This window comes from Centruroides vittatus, unplaced genomic scaffold (genome assembly GCF_030686945.1).
Source record: "Centruroides vittatus isolate TY-2023 unplaced genomic scaffold, ASM3068694v2 contig_926, whole genome shotgun sequence".
NCBI classification, from domain to species: Eukaryota; Metazoa; Arthropoda; class Arachnida; order Scorpiones; family Buthidae; genus Centruroides; species Centruroides vittatus.
In genome coordinates, this window is record NW_027122612.1 from 1,287,031 (window position 1) to 1,314,416 (window position 27,386).

The 27,386-nt window shown below is 31.1% G+C and overlaps 2 protein-coding genes across 7 annotated transcripts in view; one reads left to right on the plus strand and one right to left on the minus strand.

Moving 5' to 3' along the window:
- The window catches only part of LOC136984693 (protein wntless-like), a 42,830-nt gene extending 39,173 nt beyond the window's left edge, over nucleotides 1-3,657 (plus strand). For both annotated transcript variants that reach the window (XM_067281770.1, XM_067281771.1), the window contains one exon: nucleotides 1,100-3,657. In XM_067281770.1, the coding sequence (XP_067137871.1) occupies nucleotides 1,100-1,221 (122 nt within the window). In that variant the 3' untranslated portion in view covers nucleotides 1,222-3,657. The remainder of the gene's footprint in view (nucleotides 1-1,099) is intronic.
- Nucleotides 3,658-8,714: 5,057 nt separating this feature from the next.
- The window catches only part of LOC136984694 (uncharacterized), a 29,320-nt gene continuing 10,648 nt past the window's right edge, over nucleotides 8,715-27,386 (minus strand). The window contains exons 1-2 of one of the 5 annotated variants that reach the window (XM_067281774.1): nucleotides 19,495-19,595; nucleotides 8,715-12,015 (exon numbers count right to left, since the gene is read on the minus strand). In XM_067281774.1, coding sequence (XP_067137875.1) covers nucleotides 9,004-11,955 — 2,952 coding nt within the window. In that variant the 5' untranslated portion in view covers nucleotides 11,956-12,015; nucleotides 19,495-19,595 and the 3' untranslated portion in view covers nucleotides 8,715-9,003. Of the gene's footprint in view, nucleotides 12,016-12,878; nucleotides 13,040-14,232; nucleotides 14,273-17,113; nucleotides 17,135-19,494; nucleotides 19,596-27,386 lie in introns of those variants that run through there. The other 4 variants (XM_067281776.1, XM_067281775.1, XM_067281777.1 and 1 more) reach the window with 4 other exon arrangements.

The following is a 27,386-nucleotide window of genomic DNA, read 5'->3' on the forward strand; positions in this document are numbered from 1 at the left end:
ACAGACTTTATTAAAACAACATTGTACTTATAATTTATTATGAACCATCAACTATTGAAGAAATACTATACCTACAAACCAGTGACAGAATCTTTCTTTTAAACATTCAATAACTCTGGTTTATTGTTTCAGCAATTGTTTTCATTTTTATGACAGAGTTTATTGTAAACAGTTTTTTTAGACCTAAATTAATATGAGCTGAATCACACCACATTCTCAAAGATGAGAGACAACAACCAGAATACAGCCCCAGATTATGATATAATGGGTATGTTCGTTAAGTCAAACGAGTTAAACGCGTTAGTAACGAATCGTTCGAAAAGTAGTAGTCTCGCTCAGTGCGCATGTTCCGCGGTGATGACGTATCGAACGAAGCTCACGAAGGAAAGAGTTAGTTTACTTCGTTAAGAAAATGGTGCCCGACGATATCGATGTTTCTAGATCTACTCGAGTGTTTAAATTGTGAATTAAAAGGTGAAATGATTGAAATAACTGTCCATCCGAAGCAACCTAAGAAAAATATTTTGGATAAGGCTGCACTAGCAACATTCATATCTTCGATTTTAGAAACAGCCATTTAGTTATAACGAATCGTTCGAAAAGTCTAACGAAACAAGAATAACGATGACGTCATTCTCGTTTAACTCAACGAACGTACCCAATGTCTGCTACTATGCTACTATATTATTGATGAAACTTATTACACCCACAGATCTTTGTCAGTTTATCTTTTAATATTTATATAATATAATTCAGATTATTAATAAATAAATATCCAAAATGTAATTCATAATGTATAACATATATTTATTTAAAGAAAGACTCAAATTCTCTCATCCTCTGTGGCTTAAACTTAAGTTGTTTAACAACACTTCAAAAAATATAGTTTTTGGTCCCCCCACTTATTTTTATTATCTGGTTTTTGTTTTATTTAAAGTGTTAAAACTATAGATTGCATTTTATATATACTAACATAGTTAATGTAAAAAAATAAAACTTTTGTAAATTAAATAAAATCTTAATTTCATAATAAACTATTATGTTTTTACTTTTTAGTTATAAGATGTTCTAATATTATATGTTTATTAATACACTGTAGATGCTTTGTCTTCTACTCAAGAGGAAATTGAATTCAGTCGATTGACATCTGAACCTTCACCCTCAGAACCAACAGAAATTTCTGCTCTGACTGAATTTGCCAAAAAATCTGCTCTGGATTAATACGTGAAACTTTTACGGTCTGTCGATCAAGTTTTTAAAATTCGCATTTGCAACTTACAGTATTATGTTTTGGCCAAAATATTTCAATTATTATACTTCCTAATACAATGTTAGAAAACCTAAAAAATGTGCCAATAATATTTTCTTTTTTAATATTAGATTATATAAATATTTTATACATGTCTTATTATTTTTTTAAATAATCTAGAAAACCTTTTAATCTGGAAAACACTTTTTATATTATTTTTTTAAATCAATTATAATTGTATTTTTCTCATACACACAATCAAATGTATAGTGTTTTTGAATGACTTTTGAAAGACCCTTTGTATTACAGATTTCTATTGATAGAAATCATATAAAATGTGAAAATTTAAACTTGAATCTCAAACAATTTTACTGCAGAAATAATTTTAAATTCATTATACCTACACATTAAAATGTATGAGTTTTTATCAAATTTTCATTTGAAAATCTTAAACAACTCCTCAGTTAAAGAAATACTAAATTTTGATAGATGAAATTTTGGGGATTTCTCTCAGTTTTAGATTATTTTCGTATAAATTGAACAAATTTTAAAAATCGAAATGGCTGTTTGAATAAGTTATAGTTTGAAATTATAACATTTAAATTTCAAAAAGACCATTTCAATTTTTAAAATTTATTTAAATCGTAAAATGATCGAACATTGAGGGAAATTTTTGAAAATGTTCATTCATTATCTTATTTAGGACTTTTTTGTAACAAGATTTCTCATTGGTTACATGCAGGTGTTACATTTGAAGATTTTTTTTAAGGACTGGAACTTCTCTTTTCTTGTTGGAGTATATAACCAGTCACAGTATAAAGCCTGAGATCTGTTATTAATTATACTTTAAGAAGAAGAAAATAAAATTTCTAGTTCTTAAAACACATCAAACGAAAGGTTTGTTTCTAACTTTTAAATTAAGAGTCAAAAGAAGTAGATTTTAATTTCATTTTATTTATTTCGAAACATTTAGTGATTAAAAGAATGGAACACTTTATACAAAGAAATATATTGATTTTGTTATTATAGGCAGCTTAATTAGAACATATTTACTTATTCTTTTATTATGAATGTATTAAATTACTGAATTTATTTTGAAATTTTAATATCCTTGTTGTTAATTTTTGCCAAAATATGCAATAACACAGATTATAAATCAAATCAATTTGTGCAAAATAAATTAATCTTTAATTTTATCATATTCAAATTTATACTTAGTTGAACTTTAAATGTGGATGTATTTAATGTAAACCCACTTGTGTACATGTAGATATGTCGTCAGTGTTGAGGTATATATCATAGAAAACTTAATTAAAATATATTATCTTTCTAATAACTTTACACAGTTTAATAAAATTTATACAGATATTAATGAATTTTATAAAGTTTATATAAATATTTGTACGTTAGTTACTATTTATAATTATATAAAATTAATCTTCATTATGCTATTAAAATAATCTTTCGCTATTATTAATTTTAATCGAATTAAGTTTATAGAAAATTTTTTCTTTGAGAATAAATAAAATATCGAAAGATTGAAATATATATTCATTTTAAATATATTCCATTTAATTGATGTTTAGGGACTCAAATTACAAAGTTGTCAAGGAATTTGATGTGTAACGAATCAATACTCATTAAATTTATTGTGATTTCACTTTTAAAATGTTGCACAAATGATGATACAAATTACAGTAGAATCTGTTCATTGTAACACTTTGCGACTCACCTCTATTGATGACGATAATCGTCTAACATTAAACATTAACAAATTAATGGAAATTCTGCTTTCATTAAATGTGATATTAAATGTAATTGTGTTTATTTTCTTTTTTTTTTATACTGTTTTTACAACAGCTGATGTATAATAAGTAAGAGTGTCAAACACATTATACTGAGAGCAAATAAACTTTAAACGTTAATCATTCCTTATCAATGTCATCTGTGTTAAGGCTGATAGAGCAAAAAAAAGGAATGATCATTTATTGTAATTAGAGTTTCAGTTATAGTTACAAGTTAAAATGCACTTATAAAACTTACCAGAATTTGCACTTCTCAAAAAATAATATTAAATGATTGTAATATCAGTGATTACAATAAGTAGATTCTATTACATAATATTTGTATGTGAAAAATTTAAATCTGTGTATTTTTCACTTTGTAATAGTTGTAATAATGTTTTACTTGTCTTATTAGAGAAAACAATTTACATGTGTAATAACTTCAATGATTATAATTAAGCAACTTATGCTTTTATTTTAATCTTCATGCATTATAATATATATATATATATATATATATGTGTGTGTGTGTGTGTGTATATGTATGTGTGTTATGTGTTAGAAGATACAAAATTATGTTGTAATGATAATTTTTTTGTAATAAAAATTTTTAATGTTTTGCTATTTTGAATTCTGAACCCCAGTAAAATATTTTTTTCCAGGAAAATTGCATCTTAAAATTTTAAATTTTCCTTGAGTATCCATTTTATTACTCTCAATTAATTATTATTTTTGTAGAGATAACAAACATATCAACTATTTGGAAGTTATTTGAATAATAAACCAATAATATATCTTAATTATTGATATTTGTAAATTATAAAAACACATTTTTCAAATTCTTTCAAGCTTTTCTGATAACATGAGGTCCATATAATAAGTAGGATTCATATTTTCCACGAATTACATGTAAGATGGGGCGACCCATTATGATCCCAAGTTTGGACTACCAGTTTCTTTTCTAAGAAATGATTAAGATATCATCTAAACTCTAAACTAAACTAAGCTATGGCCTAGAGTTTAGGTGATATCTTAATCATTTCTTGAGGGAAAACGGAATTAGTCAAAATAATAGTCCAAACTTGATAGTCCATAATGGGCCCTCTTGCCTTTATATAATCTTTGTAGTGTGTCCACCTGTAAAATATATGAAGGGAAATGAAGAAGAAACAAAGGAATGTACGGAATTGAAATTGGACTGATGGACTCTCCTGACATCAGTCTTTCAGTTTTTGCTCGACTTAAAATTCGGGATAAACATTTGAAATGACCATTTGTCATTCGGCTGGGTTGAAATGTTTTATTAATTTGTCTTTATCCCAGAAAAGATAAGGTTAGGTAAATGCCAGGAAGTGTGAATTTTAAACAACTATAAACGTTTTTAATTTCGTATCCTTTGTTGTTCGTATAAAACAAATTTTATTCCTATTCTTAAATAGTAAAAGACGGAACCCTATCTTCTTCCCCTTCTTTTAATTTGGGCATTTTGTTTGCTCTTTAACTTTCCGGAAATGCGTCACTATTCGGGACGTATTGTCGGATTGACAGAATTTTGTATAATGAACCGTTTTTTGCCTCTCTAATTGAGGTTTCACAACAGAAGAATTAAATGAAACGAATTTAGAAAAAATGGTGACACAAAATAAATTCAATTCTATTATTGTTAGAATACTTTTATCTCATAAACATCAAACACTATGCACGTGAAAAAGAATGCAAATGAGCACGTGCATAGAGAGTAGTATGATGTCACCTCACAGGATTAAAAACAGCAGCTAATACATTTGAGATGAGGTAAAGTTTCTAATTAAAGATTCATTAGTAATTGTGATTTGAATAATGAAGATGCGGTATATATTTATTTAATTTTGTTTGTTTGTTTTTTTAATTGGATTGTTAAAGCCTAGTTATAAGTTTGATGAATTGTTTATTGTGTAAATAGTTGTTGATTTTGTGTTTCGACTTAAAATTAAGGTACCAGTAACTTGTTATCGTTAATAAAGATCCTAGATGAGTTTATACGCAATTTGTTAATAATGAATTAACGTTATCGATAAGGTTAATGTTACCTTAGGTAGCCAAGATGGCGGCTCGTCTCTAATTCCAGCAAGGAAACAGTGAGACGCACGTTCTAACCTAACCCAACCTATTCTAATAATTTGGTTGCTAATAATTATGGTAATTTATTAGAATAGGTTAGGTTAGGTTAGAACGTGCGTCTCACTGTTTTCTTGCTGGAATTAGAGACGAGCCGCCATCTTGGCTACCTAAGGTAACATTAATCTCGGAGGATATAGAAACTGAGCGATAGTAGTTCTAGAAAATTAGTGCTTTAAGTTCACATCTGGTTCTTTAGCGACTGTAGCTTAGAATTACAACCGACCTAAAGTATTTTTGGACTTTGAGTCATTTCTGTGTTGTATGTTTTATGTATTTCATGGAAGTTTAAAATTTTCTCAAAAAATACCGTTAGCTTAGATTCGAAAATTATTTACTAAATCTACCATAAAACTGCGTATACATTTAGTTTCAGCATTTTATGTGGGGCTTTTCGATTCAATAATTAAGTTTCCTTCCTTGACAAGTTACAACTAATCCAAATTAATAAGAGGCATAATACGTTTACGTCTCAGGTTTCACTTAGGACATTTTGTGGAAAATCAACAAATCGCTCGTAGATTGTTTTGCAATCTTCCATTGATCCATTATTAGTTTTATTTGATGTCATTTTGCCGGATAGTCGCAACCCAACCTGGGCTATCTGTCAAGAGGGTAGCTTTCTACGAGAAACGCCCTATTTAGATGTCAGACACTTGGAAAAAACCCGGCAAACCTCGGGACCAATCGGCTATCATTGTTCAGTGGTTTCAATCCATTATTACTTCAGGATGAGGTAAAGATTAAGAAACGAAATTTAGCATGGTAACTTGTATTCAAGCAGGAGTACTTTCCATGGACGGAATTCGTTCCTGGACATTTTTGTGCCGATTTTGTCATAAAGAAAATACTAAATTTTTCCAAATTATGAACTGGATTGAATTACTCTGGTTATATTATTATAATGTATTCAAATTGTCTTACAATGAAAATATAAGATGTAATAAAGGTATTCTTTAACTAGAGTGGCCGGATGCCCGTATTTCTTGCGGGTTTTTTTTTTCTAGTTATTGGTGGTACTATTTTTCTTTTTTTTTTTTTTTTTTAGTAAAACCACTGTATACAAGGGGCAATTAAATTTTGTTAGAGTAGGTCATGTGTCGTATCTCGAGTGGAGTCTGACTTAATGAAAATTTTACTGGGTTTACAATTTTTAAAAAACTCATTTATACCCTCAAAATTAAGTCTTTTGTGTTTTTATTATAAATAATAATATAAAAGCTTTTAAAATAACATCTGGTAACAGATGACGCCACACACAATTTTAACTTTGCTATTGTGTTAGTGTTTCTTAAATATTTTTCGTCGGAATCCTGCACCTCTTTGCTGGATTTTTCACACTCCGCCCTGTGGACATTATGAGGATCTTTCTTAAAGCCCGTTATGAATTCGGCAGACCCACAATGGGATGGCCGGCTGGTGAGGGACGTGGTGCGATATATCAGGACGGATTACACCGAAAAAATTCCTGTGGTTCTTTAATCCGTCTGGATTCGATACCAGATCCACTAGAGCAGAAGACTGGCACCTTAACCTCTCGACCATCCAACCGTCTATTCTTTGCCATATAGCTGTTACGAGCCTTTTTTAAACCATACCCGTCAAGGAGTTGGCCAGGGGCCGTATTCTGCTCACCGTCTCTCGTCTCTCACAAGCCGGTCGCTGATTGGCGAATCCAAATGATTAGCCAATCAGCGACCGGCTTGTGAGAGACCAAAGACGATGACCAGAATACGGCCCCAGGTGGCGAGGACGTAATCTGTATACAAGAGGCAGGGGGTTCAATTAATCCAATTGTTTAGCCAAAATATTCGCTGTAAACCTTATGTGATTGCTGTGAAATTTTTAAAAATTAATTTTGGGAATTTTTTTTTTTTGAACAAATGAATGTTTCTTTATTCGCCCGGAACGGAAAGTTATGCAACTCGTTGCTGGCTTTTATACTTTGTCTTCATGACTGTTATGGCTGTATATAACACAGGAAGTGTTAAATACAGACATAACAGTCGGGAAAGTAAAAGCAATGTGTCTTTAAAATTTTATTTTATAGGGTTTTTTAATTTTCTATTAGTAAAAAAAAAAACATTAAACTCTTTCCGCCCTGTGGGCGCTAATAGGACCTCTTTTTAGCAAACCCATTATGGGTTCGGCCAGGCCCACAGTGGGACGACCGGGTGGTGAGGACAGAACCCAACATAACTGGACGGATCACCGCCGAAAAATTCCTGGGGATTTTTCGACCCCGGGTTTCTGCCACCTTAACCGCTCGGCCATCCGGCCGTATAATTTTTAGGGGTAAGAACTAGTGATGTAACGAATAGTATATTTGGCCTCAGCCGAATACCGAATATTCGGTCAGGCTATTCGGCTTGATTAACGCAAGTACGAAAATTGGCGCACAAACCGCATTATGGCAAGGATCGCGCAATCTGCTCTCTATTGGCCCGCTGTCACTACGATTTTTTCTTCCAGTAGGTCTAAATTATTTAAATTAATTAATTAAATTATAATTATTAAAGTTAATATGAGATGGAGCCTAACGTCTACCTCTAGTGCCAAATTGGTTTATAATTTATGTAATAGCCGTAAATAGCCCGATATGATTCGGCAGTTGTTGGTATTTAGATGTAAGTTATAAGTTATTTTATTTGCAATCGATCTTTTTAACTCTAAAATTATGTTTTTAATACGTATTTGTAGACTGAATAGTGCCCTAAGGATATACTTTAGTGGGGACATATGGTCTAGTTTCTGCCCAGTTGTGGAACAGTTCAAATATATTATTGGGGGTTTTCTATTTGTGAAGTTTTGTGATATTTTGTTGCTATTGTTTTTGTCAATATTTTTAAAATTTAACATGATTTCAAATGTTATCTTTTGTATATAATGAGAAATGCTCATTCTTTGCTTTATGTATAAAATAAATTATATATTAGTTACTCATCTTCTAGAAATAGATAAATAATTCTTTCATTAAATACGATAAGTTTCAATAAAACGTTTCGTAAATCATTTTAAAATATCGTTAAAAAATATTAAAATATACGCGAATACGAATATAACATAATTAACTAATCAATAATATTAATGCCCGATACATTCTAACCTACACGCCATCAATGCCATAAGATATCGGGCTAGATAAAGGCTATAATATTATTTAATTACGAAATAATTTAATACTAGAGTTAGATGCTATTTCTTATTAACTTTAATAATTATAGTTTAATGTTCAGCATTAATAAAAGTTACAAAAATGATTAATTTACTGTGTTTTTTGTTATTTCTTACTCCTGTTTTTAGGTATTCGGTATTCGGCCGAATAGTGAAAAATAGGCCGAATACCGGGTAGTAACCGAATATTCGTTACATCACTAGTAAGAACCATTAAGGGAATTTTTCCCTTAATGGTTCTTACCCCTAAAAATTTCCAATTTTCCCCTTTCGATTGCCCTGGATTTCTTAAAGTATGATTCTATATATTTGTATTTAATTAAAATAAATCAACTAGTAAAATTCATAACTCTGAATATATTACAATAATTTTAATATAAGACATGTTACATATTTTGTCTTTTTTTAAGTATGTTCAATTCTAAAATAATTTTCTGTACATTTAAAATAATATTCCGGAGGGCAGCCGGTCTATGCCATCAACACTTCAGTGTCTATTTACAAAATACGAAATATCATTGAGTGCTGCTCACTTTAACAATCGCAATTCAACGGTTTCTACAGAAGTTTCGATTCTGAAATAAAATAAATACAGGAAAGGTAAAATCTCGATTATAGATGCGGCATATTGTACTGTTTTTATTTGTTTTCTGTCGAATTCTTTTCTGCGGAAGGCACTTTAAATGGCACTGGACGATAACCTTTGTTTGGGTTGAACGGCTGTACACTAGACAACTGGATTACAGATTTATATCCTCCTTCGTTAATTATTACATTAGGAAATATGTGTTTAGCTGTAGTCTCTTCTTTCTTCGATATTTTGGATTCTGTATCTATACCATCCTCCGAGTTTTCTTCCATACGTTTAGATATCTGCCTCATTCTCTCTTCCAGTTCCATATAAAAGGTCTTTGCGGGTGGATTTTGTTGCCCTATCGATTTGTTTGGCACATTTTTACATCCCTGATTTTGTATCTGATGACCAGATTTGAATTTCCAGCTGCTTTCGGTGCCTTCTTTATTCATCTCCACTTTCGGTTTCGTTTCGGATTCCGTTTGAATTCCACAATTCGATGGTGGTTTTGATTTCATTCGCTGTTCTTCTTGCTCGGCCACTTCCATAAGTTCTGTGTAGACACTGGGCTGCCTGGTAATCGGATTCTGGCAATTCGCGATGACATCGTCGCTAGTCTGCAGACCGTTCTCGTCACTAGAAGTGTCTCCTCCTTCCGGTTCCGGTCTAGTCGGACTAAAATTACGATCCTGTGGAGGTTGTCGTTGGCGCCTCATCCATTTACTAGCTCCGGTAAATTGCTTTCTATTATTGCAATGGACTATCTCGGGAGAGCTAGAGGACGTGGAAGAGAAAACCTTCGGAGGCGTTATGACGTTTAAATTTTCTGGATTACTCATCCATCCTCCCAAATAGTTGATTCTTTCGGGGATATTTTCGCAACTCTGACTTCTAGATTCTGGTAATTCTTGACTTATAAGCGGGGAAATTTCCCTGCGATATAATTTTAACTTGTCGCGTATATTATTCTTCTCTAAAACCCTCTCTCTTCTGTATTGCTTCTGCATTTGAAATACCCAGTCGTTGTCTTCGGGCATCTTTACTTCGGTTATATTTTCATCGGGGGTTTTCTTCCTTCGGTTGTTCTCCGCATCTCGCTTTTTCATGTGTTTGCGAGCCAGTTCTACAGTTTCGTATTCTGGCAAATAAATGACATGACCTTCTGTGGAATAAAAAGAGAATTTTTTACGTATTCCGTTTTTATGATCATCTGACTTATCTTTATCCTCTTCATTTTTCTTTACACCAAATATCAGAGATTGCAAATATTTCTTCCCGCCGGAATTAACATAATTATAAGTTCCCGTCAGTTTACACATCTTATTATTCTGATAATTTAATACCCAGTTAGAATCTAACTGAGTATTTTTGTTTCTGGTACCCATCGTTTTCTTCAAATTGATAAAGCCTCCGATCGGTTTGGTGTTTCTCACTCCCGGAACTTTTCGACTTTTGACGTGATTTTCTTTAAAATCTGGATCGTTGTGGTTGACTGTTTTATTTATTAAATTTTTAAATTTTGAATTGAACATTTCGTTAGGTAGCATTAGTTTAACCGGAACTTTTACGCGCCTGTGATTTCTGATGCTGTCTTCAAGATCGTTGCTGTCCGAATCTTCCAGCAGATCTTGTTGGGGAATCCAAGAATGCTGACCGATAATTACAGTTTGCGAATGTTTCTTTGTCCCGTCGTGCTTTTCTTTCGTTAACACTGGACTCTCGATATCCGGAGATATGCCGGAATCTTCACATCTTTCGAACGCATTTCTTTTTGCCAACCTGTTCAATCTCCATATCCTGTCCTCGTCGTCGTCTCCGAATTCGCTACTCGGAATGGAATCCAAATGCTGCGCACTAAGAAATTTCCAGGCTTCTGTGGGCGAAAATTTAGGCAGTTCGGCTTGCCTTCTGGGTAGAACGGGTCTTAGTTTTAAATCGATATCGTCTTCGGAATCATTCAAAGATGCTAAAGATTCCGAAGAGTGTGAACAGGATTCCATGCTGTCGTCAACGTATTCCGATTCTGGAATTTGTCTGTAAGTTATCCTGTTGTGTTTCTGCAATTTCTCTGTGTCTATTTGGTCGCTTTTTGTTTTTGGTTTTCTAGATTTATTATTTCCATCTTTTTCTTTGGTCTGATCCACTTTGACATTTCTGTTTAGTTTTGCATTAGCTTTATTATGTGACGTCCGTTCAATTTCCACATCGGGAAAATAATATTGTTTGGGTGATGTTTTTGTTTCGTGTAGTTGGTTAGATTTCATCCTTTCGGCCAATCTCTTCGTTACTTGTTGAATTTCTTCCGAAAAGGCTTCGTTTCTGCTACGTTTATCATCGACGACTATATTTTGCGTTGGTTGTTTTCTCGATATATTATTATTTCTTACATCGCAAACCACGTGCCTAGATTCTCCTTGAATGTCAGACGATTCTGTAGTTTCCTCTTCTCTAGATGGCAAAGTTATTGGTCTCACTTGTGTTAAATTTTTAGTTACATTAGACGGAATAGAAACAACAATGGGAGGAGGTGGAGCGGGATGCTTTGCTCTGCTGCCATTTTTCTTCCTTCTGCACGAAGAGTACTTCTTGGAAGGAGATAATGAAGGAGGTTCGGGCGCACGGTTTTTCTTTTTCGATTTCAATTTTCCATTAGTTTCGCTGTTCTTTAAGCTGTAGCTAATGTTAGGATCACTAATCGACTGCCACTTCTCCGACCTGAGTTGGTGATTATTGGTTAATTTATCCGATCTCTTCTGCAGAACCGCTAGAAATTCGGAATCGATGTCACTCGGTTGAGGACTTCCTCCCGCCCGTTGACCACGGATGGTTCCTTTTTCTTGCAATATGCTACCATTGTCCGTGCTGCGTAATCTCTGCCCTGCCACCGGAGGAGGCAAAACTCTGTTATGGGGATGAGCAAACCTATTGATTTTTCTCCCATGGTAATGATACGGAGTGTGAAACGTGTTAGTTTTTACTGGAGTAAGTTGGATACCATGAGAAGTGGCGCTGCCCATTCCGGAACCAGCTTCTCCATCTAATGATGATTGTTGACATTATCCATCAGATAGTGCAACCTATTAAAAAAAAAAAGTTCGGATTGTAATTATATTAACTTTCTAAATTTCTAGATAATTTTTTACATTAAAATAAACTAAAAATAAAATTCGGAGAGACTGTTAGAAACAACTGAAATTTTTAAAAATAATTAATTTTTATAAAAATTTTTTACTAAATTAAAAATGCATAATTACCTACTGTACTGTACTGTACAGTACATACCAAGTAAAATAGGAGGGGAAGCCTGGAGCATTTCCTTTGAGGTCCCCAGTATATTAAAAAGTTTATATAGCTTATACTTTTTAATGAAAATAATGTATTTTTAAAAAAAGAAAATAAGGTTTCTTAATAGATAATACAGAATGAATAATTTGTAATAAATGTTTTTGAGGCTTCTTCAAATGTGAGGAGTGGGCTTGCTGATCCTCTCTAAGAGAGGCTGAGTCCAAACAAAATAATACAGGCATCTGCTCTATATAAATTCTTCTTTGCATTCGAAGAAGAAAAAAATTTTTTATATGCAAATCGCAGTAAATAAATAAATATTAGCGATGGAAATAGCAATCGACAAACTTTTACACGCTAGACAATAATACTTTTCACAATTTAATGTATTTTAATTAATTTAAACGCTTGATAAACTGAATAAATCATGTTCGACTATTTTATTCTTTCGAATAGTGAGTGGATGTAGGAAAAAAAAAAAGCTTTAAATTTCCACTTAGCGTAAATCATTGCATGAGAAATTGCTAAAACACGCATAACAATTGAATATTTTATCAAAATATCTCATGCATTCAACAATTTCGAGATTGTAATTTTTGAGAAATAATTAAAATTAGTCATTAAACTAGTAATAATATACTATTTTTGTAATTACGGCCGTTTTCCCGGATAGGGATGAGTTAATCCGCGATCTTATCGTAACAAGGATTTCTAGTGTTGTTTATGTTCACCACGCGTACAAAATACGAGGAGGAGGACATATCAACATACTATCATCTTGAGAAACCATCCTTAAATTGAATGAGAAGAGGCGTGCAGGTTAACACCCGGATTTGGAAATGAAATAAACAATCCGGAAATTAATTGTTCGCCATTTTCGTTTTCGTGAGGTGCTTTTTTTTAATTACGCAAGTTTTTACATTTAAATTGTTAATTTTTGAAAATATATTTGACTATAAAAACTAACAAGAAAAATGGATTAAATAACTCAGGCATTGGAGATCTCTGCTAAGTTATAATTGCCTGCAGCAAAATAAACAATATAAAAGCTATTTGATAGTTAATTTTAAAGCTACACAATATTACTAATTTAGAGTAATATTTCAGTAATGCAAGTGTAATTCTACATTATTTACGCTGTGTACACAAATGGTAACAAAGGGTCGAAATTTATTATATATAAAAAGAAATCTATTATTTTCATTATAATCCTTTATAAATATTAAGAAAGCATTAAGTAGAAATTGAATTTACAATTTATCAAGACAAAACATTATCAAAATGTCGTACAATTTATTGTTTTATTCATTGGCAAACACCACAATGACTTCTTTTCATTAAAAAAAGAGAGAGAGGAGAGAGAAATACATGTGTTCGTGTTACTTTCATTTCAGTCCGTATTTTCACACAATAAATAGGCCAAAATGTCGAAAAGTTTTTGTTGTGCCCATAGGCCACAGTAGTGGTAGCATGTATTAAAGTGCAGGAAACTTTTCATCCCGCATATTTATATGTTGTCTGCCGAAATAATACAAATGCCCTACTTTTCTCCGTGCCATTTCTGCCTCATTGATTTATTATTTTTTTTCGATTTATTATTCAATTAATCTTTAATTAACGGACAATTTAAATATTTCTTTCTCTCATCTAAACAATTGAAATTTTTCCTTCTTTTTGTAACGTTTCCTGTACTTTCAACAAAGAAAAAAAAATTCTAACATAAAAAATACATTAAATAAAATTCAATTATCCATTATTAACAATCTGCGGTATTATCAGTTGTGCAATAAATTCAAAAATAATTGCAAGGGAATAACCAAAAAGTTCACGAAAAGATGAAGAAATTTACTTTGAAATCTGTGGATTCTATAGAAATCTGTGAAATCTATAGAAAAGATTCGTCAAATGATTCAACGCTTTCAAAAAGTATAACAATTGTTTAAATAGTAATATAAGAAATATTACTTCACTTAACTATATAAATATACGTATAAAAATATTTATAATACCTGACAATTACATGGAGACTGGCGTTTACACACAGTCTTAATCCTATCACCAGAAAGCGAGATATGAACACACTTGTAATATAGTTAGCCCGAGAGCAAAAACTACAGCACGCTTTCCATCTTGATTACTCAAGCATGGACAGAAAAATACGTAATAACATATAATATTCTACGAAAAATATATGTAAAGTCATCGTACAAATCATAAAAATTTATCTCGGACAAAGATCAAACGGGCCTTCGTTACATCAAGTGAATCCGTCTAAGTTAATCACTATTATACTAGTGTAATGTAATTAACTTACATTAATTAGATTTTTTCCTTATTTTGCTAGTCTTTTTAGCGTTTAGGCACTTAAAATAGGTTTAATTTTCTCAATTATCAGCCTAAAGGCATAATACCTATACTACAAGGAGCGTCGTCGTCACAAGAAACGAAGCAGGAAAGTTAAAGATAAGAATGAATTCAAGGTTCTTGTTTTATATACAATAATTTAGAGTAGACATACATGGAATGTAGCTATTAAGAAGATTAATTAACAAATAGGACAAATAATCAAAAACTACGTTTGAATTTTCCTATTGAAAACTGTGACGTGATAAGTCCTTCAAATTCATAGCAAATTTTTATCATTTTTAGAAATTGCAGAACGTTTTTAAGAAATAAAAAACCATTAAGACTACATCAAATTAATATTCGAATGAGATTTTATCCAATTACATCTTATTTATTTTATTTAAGTAAATAAAATGTCTTCTCGGATTTCTCCGAATCCGAATTCGAGATAGCAATTGTTATATTCCAGTCGGTCATTTGCCATTCTCTATCGGAAAGAAGGTCGTCTGATAAGAGATGAATCGGACTCAAGCTGAGAGCGACCTGAATCTTCGTTCCAATTTCCTGTCTGTTAAATAACTGGGATACAAAAGAAGCCGAAGACATTTTCTGACAACCTCGTCGATCGTCGATCGTTTTGCATAACTCGTTTACATAGACTAATTACAATCGGTGATAAGTTCCTGTTCCTCCTACTATTTACATACTTGACGGGATTCGAACCAGGAATCTTTCTAATCTCATCTCTAATTCGATCTAACTACACTTTTTTTTATCGGTATCGTCGTTAACTTAATAGGTTTAATTAAAACGCGATTAATTCCACGCTTCCTTTAGGTTTCGGTACTTTTTGACCTCGACGAAAAATTTCTATGTACCGCGTATATTCGGTTGAATTTGATACGATCGGAAGAAATGCTGAGATTTATTTTATTTTTTTCTATCTTCCTCTGTAAACAGATGTATTCTGGTCGTTCAGAGAGCGAAACCGCCAGACATGTGGCCTTTCTTTCACACATCGTTTGCCTAGCTTCTGATATCAACTACTGTGACAAATTGCCTCATTTCCTTACTTTATTTTCCGCTAGACAGAAAGAGAATGTCCTCCGATTTTTCTTCTCTTCTTTAATCCTCTAGGTACTAATCTAAACGCCAGAAAATGGGATATAAAAACAGATAGACGGCGGCTAAAATGTGAAGTGGATTTTTTTGTTTTTTACCTTCAAGTCGACATTAGAATTCCAAATTAAGAACGTTTCTAACGATAAAGAATACACTTAAATGGAAGTAAATCATAGTTTTTCACGAAACATGCCAAAGAAAGGAAATCTTACAAGTGAAACCGGAAGATAAAATTAAAAAAAAGGCGTACAATGCGTGTTACTCAGGGTCAACAGCCCATTCTGTCGACACATTTCTTCACCGTCTCGCATCTGCACAGTTTTTTTTTTATATTTAAATGTGCTATATAATGTAATAACTTATGAAATATATCTATAAAGTATTTCTAAAAATACGTAAAGAATAAAAAAAACGTAAATAATTTCTCAGGATAGATGATGATATATTGAAAAAACTTAAACAAAGGTTGAAGTAAAAATCGATTTTTAAATCACCAATTAAAAAATATTGTTTTTCCTGCTGTCTGTCCAAAAAAACCTATAAAAAACGTCGTTTTTTATAATAAATTATGTTAATTTTCTAATTCCAATCAAGGCTTGTTTTCCATATCACAGTCTATTAAGCAAATGTCACAGAATTATTCCAGCACTTTTCAATTAAAAGGACTAATTAGGAAAAAGTGTGTTTCTAGATTCTCCTGGGTCTTAATTATCTTCCGTAAAAAGGGGGTTTTTTTAAAAATTCTATTTAAAAATTTATTTTACAGACATCTGTTTACAAAGATTCGACATAATTATATTTTATTATGGCTTACGGGCAAATATTAAATTAATTTACGACTAAACTTTTTCGAATAAGGCAGATATCAATTATTTTTCTAGGTGAACGAGTATCGTAACTAATATTTTAAAACTTATTGTTGGGATTAATGACTTATCATTGTCACAATTTTTCCTCCCTCAAAAACAAGATGTTCTAGATGCATCTCTCCATATCTTTTTTTAATTGCTTTATTAATCATGGTATTTGAAAATGTATAACATACTTAACTACTTACTTATTCAGAGAATAAAAATTTCTCATAAGAATGCATACAATAATATATTAATACTAATAATAGGTCATTAAAATTTTAAAAACTCTAGCAAATCTAAAAGGATAAGTATAACCGAGCTAATAACCATCTAAAATTATTCTATCTCCAGTTACAATCTGAAAGAAAGATAAAGACAAACTAAATCGTCACCGAAAAATTTCCTTTTGTTTAGGCTCATTTACCAATTGGAACACGAAACTTTCCTATGTAAATTGCATTCCTCTCGAACTCTTGGGCTAAATGAAGAAATTTCTCGTGACAATAATGAAATTATTAAATCAATAATAATTAAAATTCTAGGAAAAAATGCAGGACCACTATAATACCTGTAATGTCGTGAAAATTGTAGAGGTTCTCGTGAAGGACGATCCCATATTTAACTATTCTAGCATTGAAAACAGATAAGAGGATGCGTGTTTAAGTACTGTACCTCCTAGATACAAGGACGGATATTTTGAGTTCACGGATGACCATTTATTTGCATAGATTTCATGTAAACGTTTCTATTCATTCCATACGTAAAAAAACTTATATAATATTTTCTTAATAAATATCTGCCAGTCATTTTCGCAATCGATTGAAGACTTGCCAAATAACGTCCCTGTCGGATTTAAAAACAATTGGTTTCCCGTTCAGCCCTTTCGTCCTTGACACACGTTCGATAGAACTTACGTGGTTACGTACATTCCATCTTTCATTCGATATAAATAAACCTTTGTGGCTTTAGAAAGCATTGCAATTGTCTCTATAGTTGTCTTTGTTAACACAAAAAGTACTTTTACAAAAACATTCTGCAACAAAGAAAATATCTTTCGATTCTTCTACGTTCTATAATCGATTCGTACGGATTCTACTAAACTTATGTAATAAATATATATTTTATAAATTAAAAACTATACGAAGGTTAACAAGTTATATAATAAATAGAACCTCATACGAATATTCAAAGATTCGACTTACGCATCTCATCCTTTACTGGCCTGGTGCAAAATGTAGTTGTAATTTCAGGAATCGGTTTTTAAAAAAATTGTGGGTGGGCTGCTACGAAAACGAATGGCGGAAAACTGATGGAAATAATATTTTCCTTCGATAAAATTTTTTTTTTTATCGGAGAATTTTATTTCTTTAGTTCATTCAACGCCCGAACGTGGAATGATCAAAGACCAAAATGCGACCAATCAGATAGAGATGAGTTACTCAAAAACAATGATGATGATTTAAGTTTTTCCCACACGTTTCCTCATAAACAGCAGATTTGAGGACAATTAATATATGTCAAACGCTCTACTGAAAGGCGGGGGGTTTATCCCTTTTATAACGTAAAACTTGCATGTTAATCATCAAAACGCAACTAACTGATCAATAGCTATATAATTAAGAATACTTTATTTTTTTTTATACGTAAATTCTTTCAATAAATTTACGTTGGATTAAAATATGGAATAATACTTAAGCATTATTTATTTATATCCTAATTTATTTTACTTTAAATATTTACTTTTAAAAAAAAAATCATGTAAATTAGCTGCTAGGTATTTAATTTTCGAAAAGAAGAATTGACTACTTTTAAACAATTTTCGGGGTTGACACGCAGCTTGATGAAACATGCGTATAACCCAAATTTGTTCGAATTTATTTAAAATTTGTGAATTTTTACGTCAGAATGAACGAAAAATGGAAGCACCGTTTTGTTAAATTGCGATGAAACCAAGCATTTAGTAAGAAAAAACAAAACAAAAAAAAGATTAGTTTTCATAAGATAATGTATATATAATTTTTAGAAAATTTTAAATAAAATTGAATATATGCGAGAAAAACTATTATAATGGGTTTATAAGTCGAGGATTGCCTGTATATAGACAGCCCTCGAATTACGACGGAAACTCGTCGTAATTCGAGGCCTGACTATTTACAGGCAATCCTCGACTTAATAATTTTTCTTTTTATTAAACAAAAGCATTCGTATTATTATTTCAATTTTTTAATAAGAATTACTTACTTTTTTTTATATTTTCATTAAAAAAAAAAACCTTATTCTCTAACATTTTAAAAATAACCTGATTTAGGCGCACAAAAAAAAGCTGGCATTTAATTTTATAGATATATTTATTTATAGAAACAAATTAAATAATTTTAATATTAAATAATAATTACAACCTAATAATAGCTCGGGGCTAATATAATTCTTAAAATACACGTTAAGCTTATTCGTCGGGAAAGAAAAAGTCACTTTCTTCTTCGGTTGTAGGCCCGTACAGTACCTCTGATCTCGTTTGAAGGAAGTACAGTACAATCCGTATACGAGGAATGTTTCAGAACATCCTCCTCAAATTCCAACAATCTACGAGAAAATCTGTAATTACACAAAACAAAGATCGACTTTCCCATTCGAGTCAAACAAGCGAGAGGGCAAAAAACTTTAAAATCATCAAAACATAACTGTGTAAACGTGAACTAGTTCGTGCAGGCGTCAATTTTTTTTCTTCTTTCTTTCTTTTTGTATATTTTTAAAGCATAAACACTCGTTCTATATCGGTCTACAACAATTAGAGTAAGGCAGAATGCAGATGCCTCTAAGCAAATATTTTCATTGAAGAGGAATTTCAGAATGGCAAAAATTTACCACTTTTATGTTAAATACTTTAAAACAAAATATTACGTTTATTTTACAATGAAATTTTGATCAATTTAAACGTACTGTACTTACAGCGATGTACGACTTCACGTTGGTTGCTCGACTGTCCGAAACACAAAGAAACAATGGACTTGAATTTCCAGACAGAAAAATCGTGTTTTTAGGTGGTTTACGACGAAAGCATCTTTTTTTAGTAATGGAATTTGTAAAAAAAATTATTATACGTAATGGTTTTTTTTATATATATATATTAAAATTTCGACTGAAAGCTGATAAGGTTGAGATGAAAATCCTATGTCGGTGACATTCGCTGGGAATGTGTGAGGTCGAAATTTTCCCACATTATTTCCAAGTAAAACAGATACTTCGACTCAATAGAACTGTAAAAATAGGTCATATTCTAACTAAATAATATACAATTCTCGATCGCTCCAGATATATTGTTAGACCGTTGGAATTCCCGAATATTAAAAACACAAGAGAAATTTTTTTAATTTAAAAGTACATTTAATATTAGCTTTTTTTTTACAATAAATTATTAAATGAGATCCTATTCAAATGTCTTTAGAAATTATTGGATAATTATAAAAACAATTTTAAACGTCTATTAAATGAAAAAATAATTTATTTCTTAGAAGATATATAATGAAAGTTTTAATTTTCTACTAAATTTAATAATTTAAAATCGAGTATTTTTAATTTTGAATAAAATAGGGTTTTAATACTGTATTTTCTAGAAAATTAAAATAGAGGATTAAGAATTTTCTTAATCTGTTTATTGACAATTGTTATGTAGTACCTCTTGGTTCTCCAATTACAGCAGAGTAAACTTATTAGGCCTATATATAGTGACTTTATTGAAAGTGTTACGTCACGAATGTGACTTCCACGTTACAATTAGGCTAAACTTCGACGTAGCGATACCATTTGTTCGAATGAGCCGCTAAGCGGTCATTCTAATATGATTTTATCAATTTTAATCTCTTTTTTTTTTACTACCTACTCCTACCCTGTCATATTTTGTCGCTTTGTCAGGGCATTGTACTAACTTGTAACTCCTAGACTGATGAAATTAATACGTTGTATACCTGTATATCTTTCATCGGTAAAGGTTAAATCGTTGGCATTATCCTTTCATATTAAAAATCCTACTAGAACCTCCTCCAACAGTAAAGCGCTTCTACTAAAGTTCAAATAATTAAATAAGCAAGAATTTGTATTTTGATCGATGATCAAACAGCTTCTGAATAATAATTTTGGTTAAAAATAAAAAATTATTTCAAATTAGGGAAGTTCTAAGACAATTATTCTAACGACCCCATCACACATTCCCTCCTTTATAAAAAAAATTTAAGTCTGTGCAGTGATGAAGTCTGCACACAAGTCTGAGTTTTAGTATGATTTATTTATAACAATATATTTTAGTAATTCGCAGATACTAAAGGGACCTCCGTTTAATATTCATGGGGAAGATCCGTTTACAAGTATTCGTCGTCGTAAAGGTCAACTTTCTCTACAATCAATTTTATTTTGATGGTTGTTTTATAAAACTAAAACACGATGATTGTTGCATCGTAATGTGTTTATTAACAATAATGTACGAATTTTATTTTTAAAAGTAGAAAAGGATTTGAAATTCACTCGCTGCATATTAAAAAAAAAGGAGAAACTGGCACAAGATTTTTAAAAATATAGTCATTTTCGGTCAGACTAGAAGTAAAACATTTTCTATTTAAATCTAAGGAAATTTCGATTCGAAAAGAAAGGAGAAAAACGAAATCTGTAATGTATAATAATGATAGAACGGATCAGTAATCAAGAAGTAAAAATAAGGAAAATTTTTCATTGAGGATGATCGTCTAAAATTATTATTATTTCGATTTACAATAGAAATTTTTGCACTTTTTACCTTTATTCTTATCCCACGTCAAATACCAAAATGTATTGAAAATTAATAAATTCGATCAGTTATTACCAACAAATATATAAAGTAATATATACTAAAAGATATTCTTAAAAATATTATCCGTTCCTAAATATGAATTAATAACTAATAAATATGTTTACAATTGTTTACGCAACTAAGTATAGGAATTCTTAGAAACGTCTCCGTACTTAAATAATAGTATTGTAGGTCAAATTACTGAAGGTCTGTCGCTACTAAAGTGGGTCAATCGGAGAAGAGTCCAGTAAGAGCTCGTATAAAGATCGACTAGAAATTCCTGAATGGGATCATTCCAAAAATAATGATGATCTACTAAGATTATTCGTTAAAGAATAGTATAATTGCGCAGTACTACTATTAATACCATAAGGCCTACTAGCTTATATAATTCTATCTTGGAATTGTATTTGTTAACGTCTTGTAAATTGTCAACTGTTTCTTGATGATGATTAATTTATCAATGTAGTATACGATGATTGTTAACTATAACTTGTAGATAATTACTAAGTAATAAAAAAAAAACAGAGATTTGCACTTAGAGATTTTTTTTATTTGAAAAAAAACAATTATTTAAATTGTTTTGAAGTTTAGAATTGTTTAGATTTTCGGGTCATTCATCTGCATTGTCTACATTTTATTCTGTACAGTTTCATAAATGGGTCGAAACTTTCACATCCCGCTTACTTCGATGTAGTTTCAAGGTAAGACGTGAGACATGTAAAGAAATTCCAGGTTTTACGTGATATTCAGTTACTTTTACAAAAAAAAAAAATATTTTTTCAATTTTCTTAATTATTTTCAAGAGTTTGTTTTCATTTCCTCATTACAAGAAGCAATTTAAAGATTAAAAAAAAAAAAAATAGAAATCACGTAGGGAAGCCAGGAAAGCTCTCGAGCTTTCCTGGCTTCCCTACATGTAAAGGGAGCTGCTGGTTATTTTCTCCTTGACAAATTTATTTCCTCCTCATCTTCATCGTTCTTGCTTCCCGCAATTGTTTCTTTACTTCAGCAATGTCGTGAACACATCATTAGACCCTCCTGTACCCGCAGACACTAGGTTATTGTCAACGTTGACAAAATCTTCTAATGACATTTTTTCACCACTCGTTGCTTTAACGAGATCGGTCGATAAAGTCGATAGATCGATATTACGACTTAAAATGGTTCTTTGTGGAATTTCATTTCGAGCTTTCTAGCAGGTTCACTCCAAATTCACGTCACCCATCTTCAATAATATGCAACATCTTTCGATCGATAAACTTCTCGTATCGTAATTTAAAATTTTCAATACTTCTCTAATCTAAAGGCTGCAATCGAGAAGTTGAATTGTTGAACTAGCTTCTAGATTGGCAATCGTCAAATTTGCGCTGCAATTGACGATAAAAACAATAGTTTTCTGTTTTCGGCAATTATGCGGGTGTCTAATTTTTTCATCTAGTTAGAAAAAGCTCTGACCGTCATCCATGCTTTCTATTGCAATTCTTGGTATTGCAAAAAACATCGGGGCTTTAAAAGATTTTCCAATTAACGATGGCAGTTTTTCATTGCCTGTCATTCGCTTCCAAAAGAAAAGTTATATGTTCTTTCCTTTTTTCTACCTCCGTGACACGAATCGCCTTTGAACACAATTGTTTTATCTGACGGACATTTAAACAATAAGTGTTTCGTCTTGTCGAAAACGTCATTCCGGTTCTATACAACTTCTAATAAACTTTTCGCAATTCTTCTCTAGCATTTAAGAGAGGGACTCGTTAAATATCTTAATTTTAACCAGCAAGCTATATATTTGTATTAGTATAAATGTCATATCATCATCGTGGGAAACATCTTGAAAACAGTAATCTGTATCAACAAAATAACTCAATAAAATTTTAATTTTATGCAGATCTTTATATGGTTATTACATTTAAATAGGCTATTAATGAATACTATTCTTTTTACGGCTGTATATTTTATAAAAACTAGATTTAAATCAATATGAACTAGGCCAATTTAACTAAAAAATAGCGGTTAATTCTAGTATATATAAATATAATAGTACAAAAGTTTAATCTTATTAATTATCGATTCAATCTGACAAATCGTTATATAGGGAGTTCTTAAATTAATCGAGGGTTAGCCTACGTTCTAAGGAGGCATCGCACCTTCCTAGGACCCACCGCAACAAATTTTCAAACGGTCGATACCGCCCGAACGATGTGTCATATGTAAGTATGTTACCATTAATGCTCAAAGAACATAACTTTACGCAGGCCTAAACGTGCATAATTTTGAATCATGACCGGTGTAGAGACCTATTGAGTTTTCCATTTCGTTATTTTAGAATCGCATATTTCAAACACGTAATTTGAGAACCCCACATTCTATAGTTTAGAACGTTTTCGTCGAGTCGAATATCAAAAAACAGAACGATTCATTACGTCCAAAATGAAAGGAGATTTTTATGGGTTTTTCCATGATTTTAAACATTTTAAATGCTATACTTTGCATTCATTAAGCAGGTACTAGGTTAGAGAATGTAGCGTTTTAGGTTTATAAATAAAAACTCGAATAGAAACAAAACTCAATGATCGATAGAGGAAATCTCAATGAAATTCGATAAATAAGACACTCAGTGAAAATAATATAGAGAATCACACAGTCTAATCATAGATAAAGAAACACAAATTTTTAATTTTTAAATAAATTTTCTCTTATTCAATGCAATCTCAAAGAATTGATTTAATATAAGTTTTTTTTTTTAATCACGAAATTGATATGGAAAGGCTAAATAGACAAGTTATTATAAGGTCTCTTTTGAGTATTCCATTATTTCCCAGACCATTAACAGTAAAGACGAGGTGGTAAAGGCGTCAGCCTGCCTCTTCTGGGTATCCGGAATCGAATCCAAGCAGGCGAACTTCAAGAATTTTTCATGGGCTCGGATATCTCAGTTCCTTACCATCCGCCCTTCCTAGCGTGGTCCTGATCGTATTCGTGACAGAAAGCCTTTCTAATAATGACTGTGTCTACAGGAAGAAAGAATGAAACATGGTAAAGACTTGTCAGAATATAGTTTTGTGAAATCATAACCGCTGGGCCAGTGGATAAAAACCACTGAATATTCGCCTGACCAACGTTCTGTTCGCGAAGAGTTTTTCCACTTTTCTTCACGTGTCTAACACCTAAATACTCTACACGTGTGGGTCAGTTTTCCATAGAAAATCCTGCCGTAAAAGCCCTTGGCGCATCGTCATCTATTGTATTGCTTTATACTGCGGAGGTAGATATTTTTATTAATTTAATTTAATTTGCTTAATACAATATAAGTGAAAATGTTAAAATCGCATCTGAAGTAAATGAATAATTTTTTAAATAAAATTTCTAATTAATTTCTTAATTAACTTTCGAAACATTCAGGCGTATAATTTCCACAGTGAGTAAATAAACATTCTAATGATTCTGTTACCTTAAAAACAAAAAGAAAAATAATTAAGGTTCCACCTTTTGGAAAAACATCGAATTTTTCTCAGGATAGAATGTGTAATGTTCCGAAAATATTCAATCTATAAAAAGATTTTTCAGAAAATAAAGGCGAATTACTCTTTACTTTAACCTAATTAAACTTAGTGCCTTAAGACATACTTTTGCAAACCTGACGATTCTGTATGAGATTAACATAACGATTGTATTTCGTTTATTTTTCTAATAAGTATCGAAGTTAGAAGATAATTTATTAAAAATATAAAAAGGAAGATAAAAATTACAGTTAGGGACTATAAATAAATAAATTGTATAACTGTCATGATAACAGGAAGCATCCGTTCGAGAGTTATAAAACTGTCCATCTTATTTCCCTCAGACAATATCCACTTTTAATCCCGATCATCTAGATCATTATCGATTATATATTGAAGTTGTCATCTCAAGGTTACGAAAGTTATTGTCTCGGGGCCATGCCACGACCTTTCCTATCATTTTTATTGTTGTGTATATCGTACAATACAATGAGACCTATATCCCGTTTAATTACATTTACTGTAATTATTATGATTATTCTTACTTATTTTATCTGTGAGAGTGCGGAGTAAATAACTCCGTCGTAAATAATCGACTCTTATTATTGTCTTTAGTGGGTGTCCAGATGGCTATCACGATCAAAATCCCTACGACCCGAAACTCATCTTTCCATTCTTGTTTGGCTGACATTTATTAAAACTTAATGTCTATTAATTCTTAGCTTTTTATTAAATTTAAAGCTAATTTAATATTTATTTACCAAGTGACAACTCTAAGAATTATACAACTGCAAACATGAAAAGTAAATTTCTACGATCGCATATTTTATACAATAGAAAATTATTCGTATCTTTTTCTAAATTGCGTGCCATAACGATGAAATCGAATTCATGTTGTATCATCGTCTACTTATAAAATTTTATATGTGATATTTTATTTTACATATAAAAGCTGAGATTTGGAAACTTTTACATAACAATGAAAATATGCTGAATAATGCTTTTCAAACGGGAAAATAACTTAGTCTATACATTTACAAGCTTATAAAATATCGAAAAATCTATAACTGAATTGTTGTAATCGCAATAATCTATAATCATCAAAAAATTATTAAGAAATTAAAACAAAATAATTTAATAAAAATTCCCTACTTATAAATGCAATGTCTTTGTTCTTTTAACTATAGACTTTAAAATTATTAAAATGTTTAATGGATCAAATTAGTATTTACTGTTTACAAAATAAAACAATGCAACTAATGATGAACCATACAACGCAACTGAACAATATAACTAAGAAAACACTAAGTTATATTCTATTCTATGAAAGATATTCTTTGATGGCCATACATAAAGGTAACTTTACATTTTATTGTTATAAATTGCTTAAGAATATTGACAAGTTAATATTCGAAATCACAAATATTAACCCAAATCGACCTCAACAAGAGAAACGGATCCTCCCCAAATATGATGTACAATTTTTAATTTTTTTTAAATAATAAGTTTATTTAAGACTTAATTCAGAATTTATAAGAATCGATTTAAGTTACTTCAACTCGAAACCTTTACAAATAGTTCTAGTTATAGGCCTATAAAATTCGTACCGGTCATCTAAATCCGGGATGTTAAAATTTATTTCTATGGAAGCAGTCATCTCTGGCCTTAATTTTACAGTAAAAAACTTTTTATATGAAGATAAATAAATCATATAATTTCCAATTTCTTTGTTATCACTAAATATAAGTAACATCTAGTGGTAAATATATATATAAATTATATAAGAAATCAAAAATATAGACCAAAAAATTGACAGATGACAATATATTGAAAACACTTTAAATAAATCTCGAGTGATAGGGGAGTTGCGAAAATCCTATTATTACTAAAAATTCTCTACTTCCTCGATAATTCCATTAAACAGAGGAAGTATGATTCGTGTATCTCCAAAACGATAACCGACACACGAATACAAAATGATACTCAATAGCTAATCTCCTATCGATCGTGCCTTTCACTTATATTGAAAAATAATCAATATACGATAATCCCCTTCCTTTCTTTTATAGATCGAAACACTTCTCGTAGGTTACTTTTTGGAAAACTCAGAGTTTCGCACACAATGAATAACGCAAGGTGTTAGATTATTTTTATATTCTAAAGCAGGAATCAGAAGGCCACATCTTATTTAAATTAATTGTGTTATATTGCAAGTTGCTGAGTTCACACTTTCTATATACATGTAAAAACAGTATACATTTCTCCCCATTTTTGACCTCCATCCTGTGAACATTAAGAAGACGAATAAAACTATAATCTATTATAATATCATATTTTAACAGGACTCACTAGAAAATACAGGGTTAGGAACCTGCAACAACTTATAGTTGCGTAATTTAGACCATCAGTTAACCCTTTTGAGTTACTGGCGCGTATACAATTTTTTGGTGGCACGCCGACGAGCTAGTGTCACATCAAAAACGCCCTTATATGCATAAACGAAATGCTACGTTGATTTATCG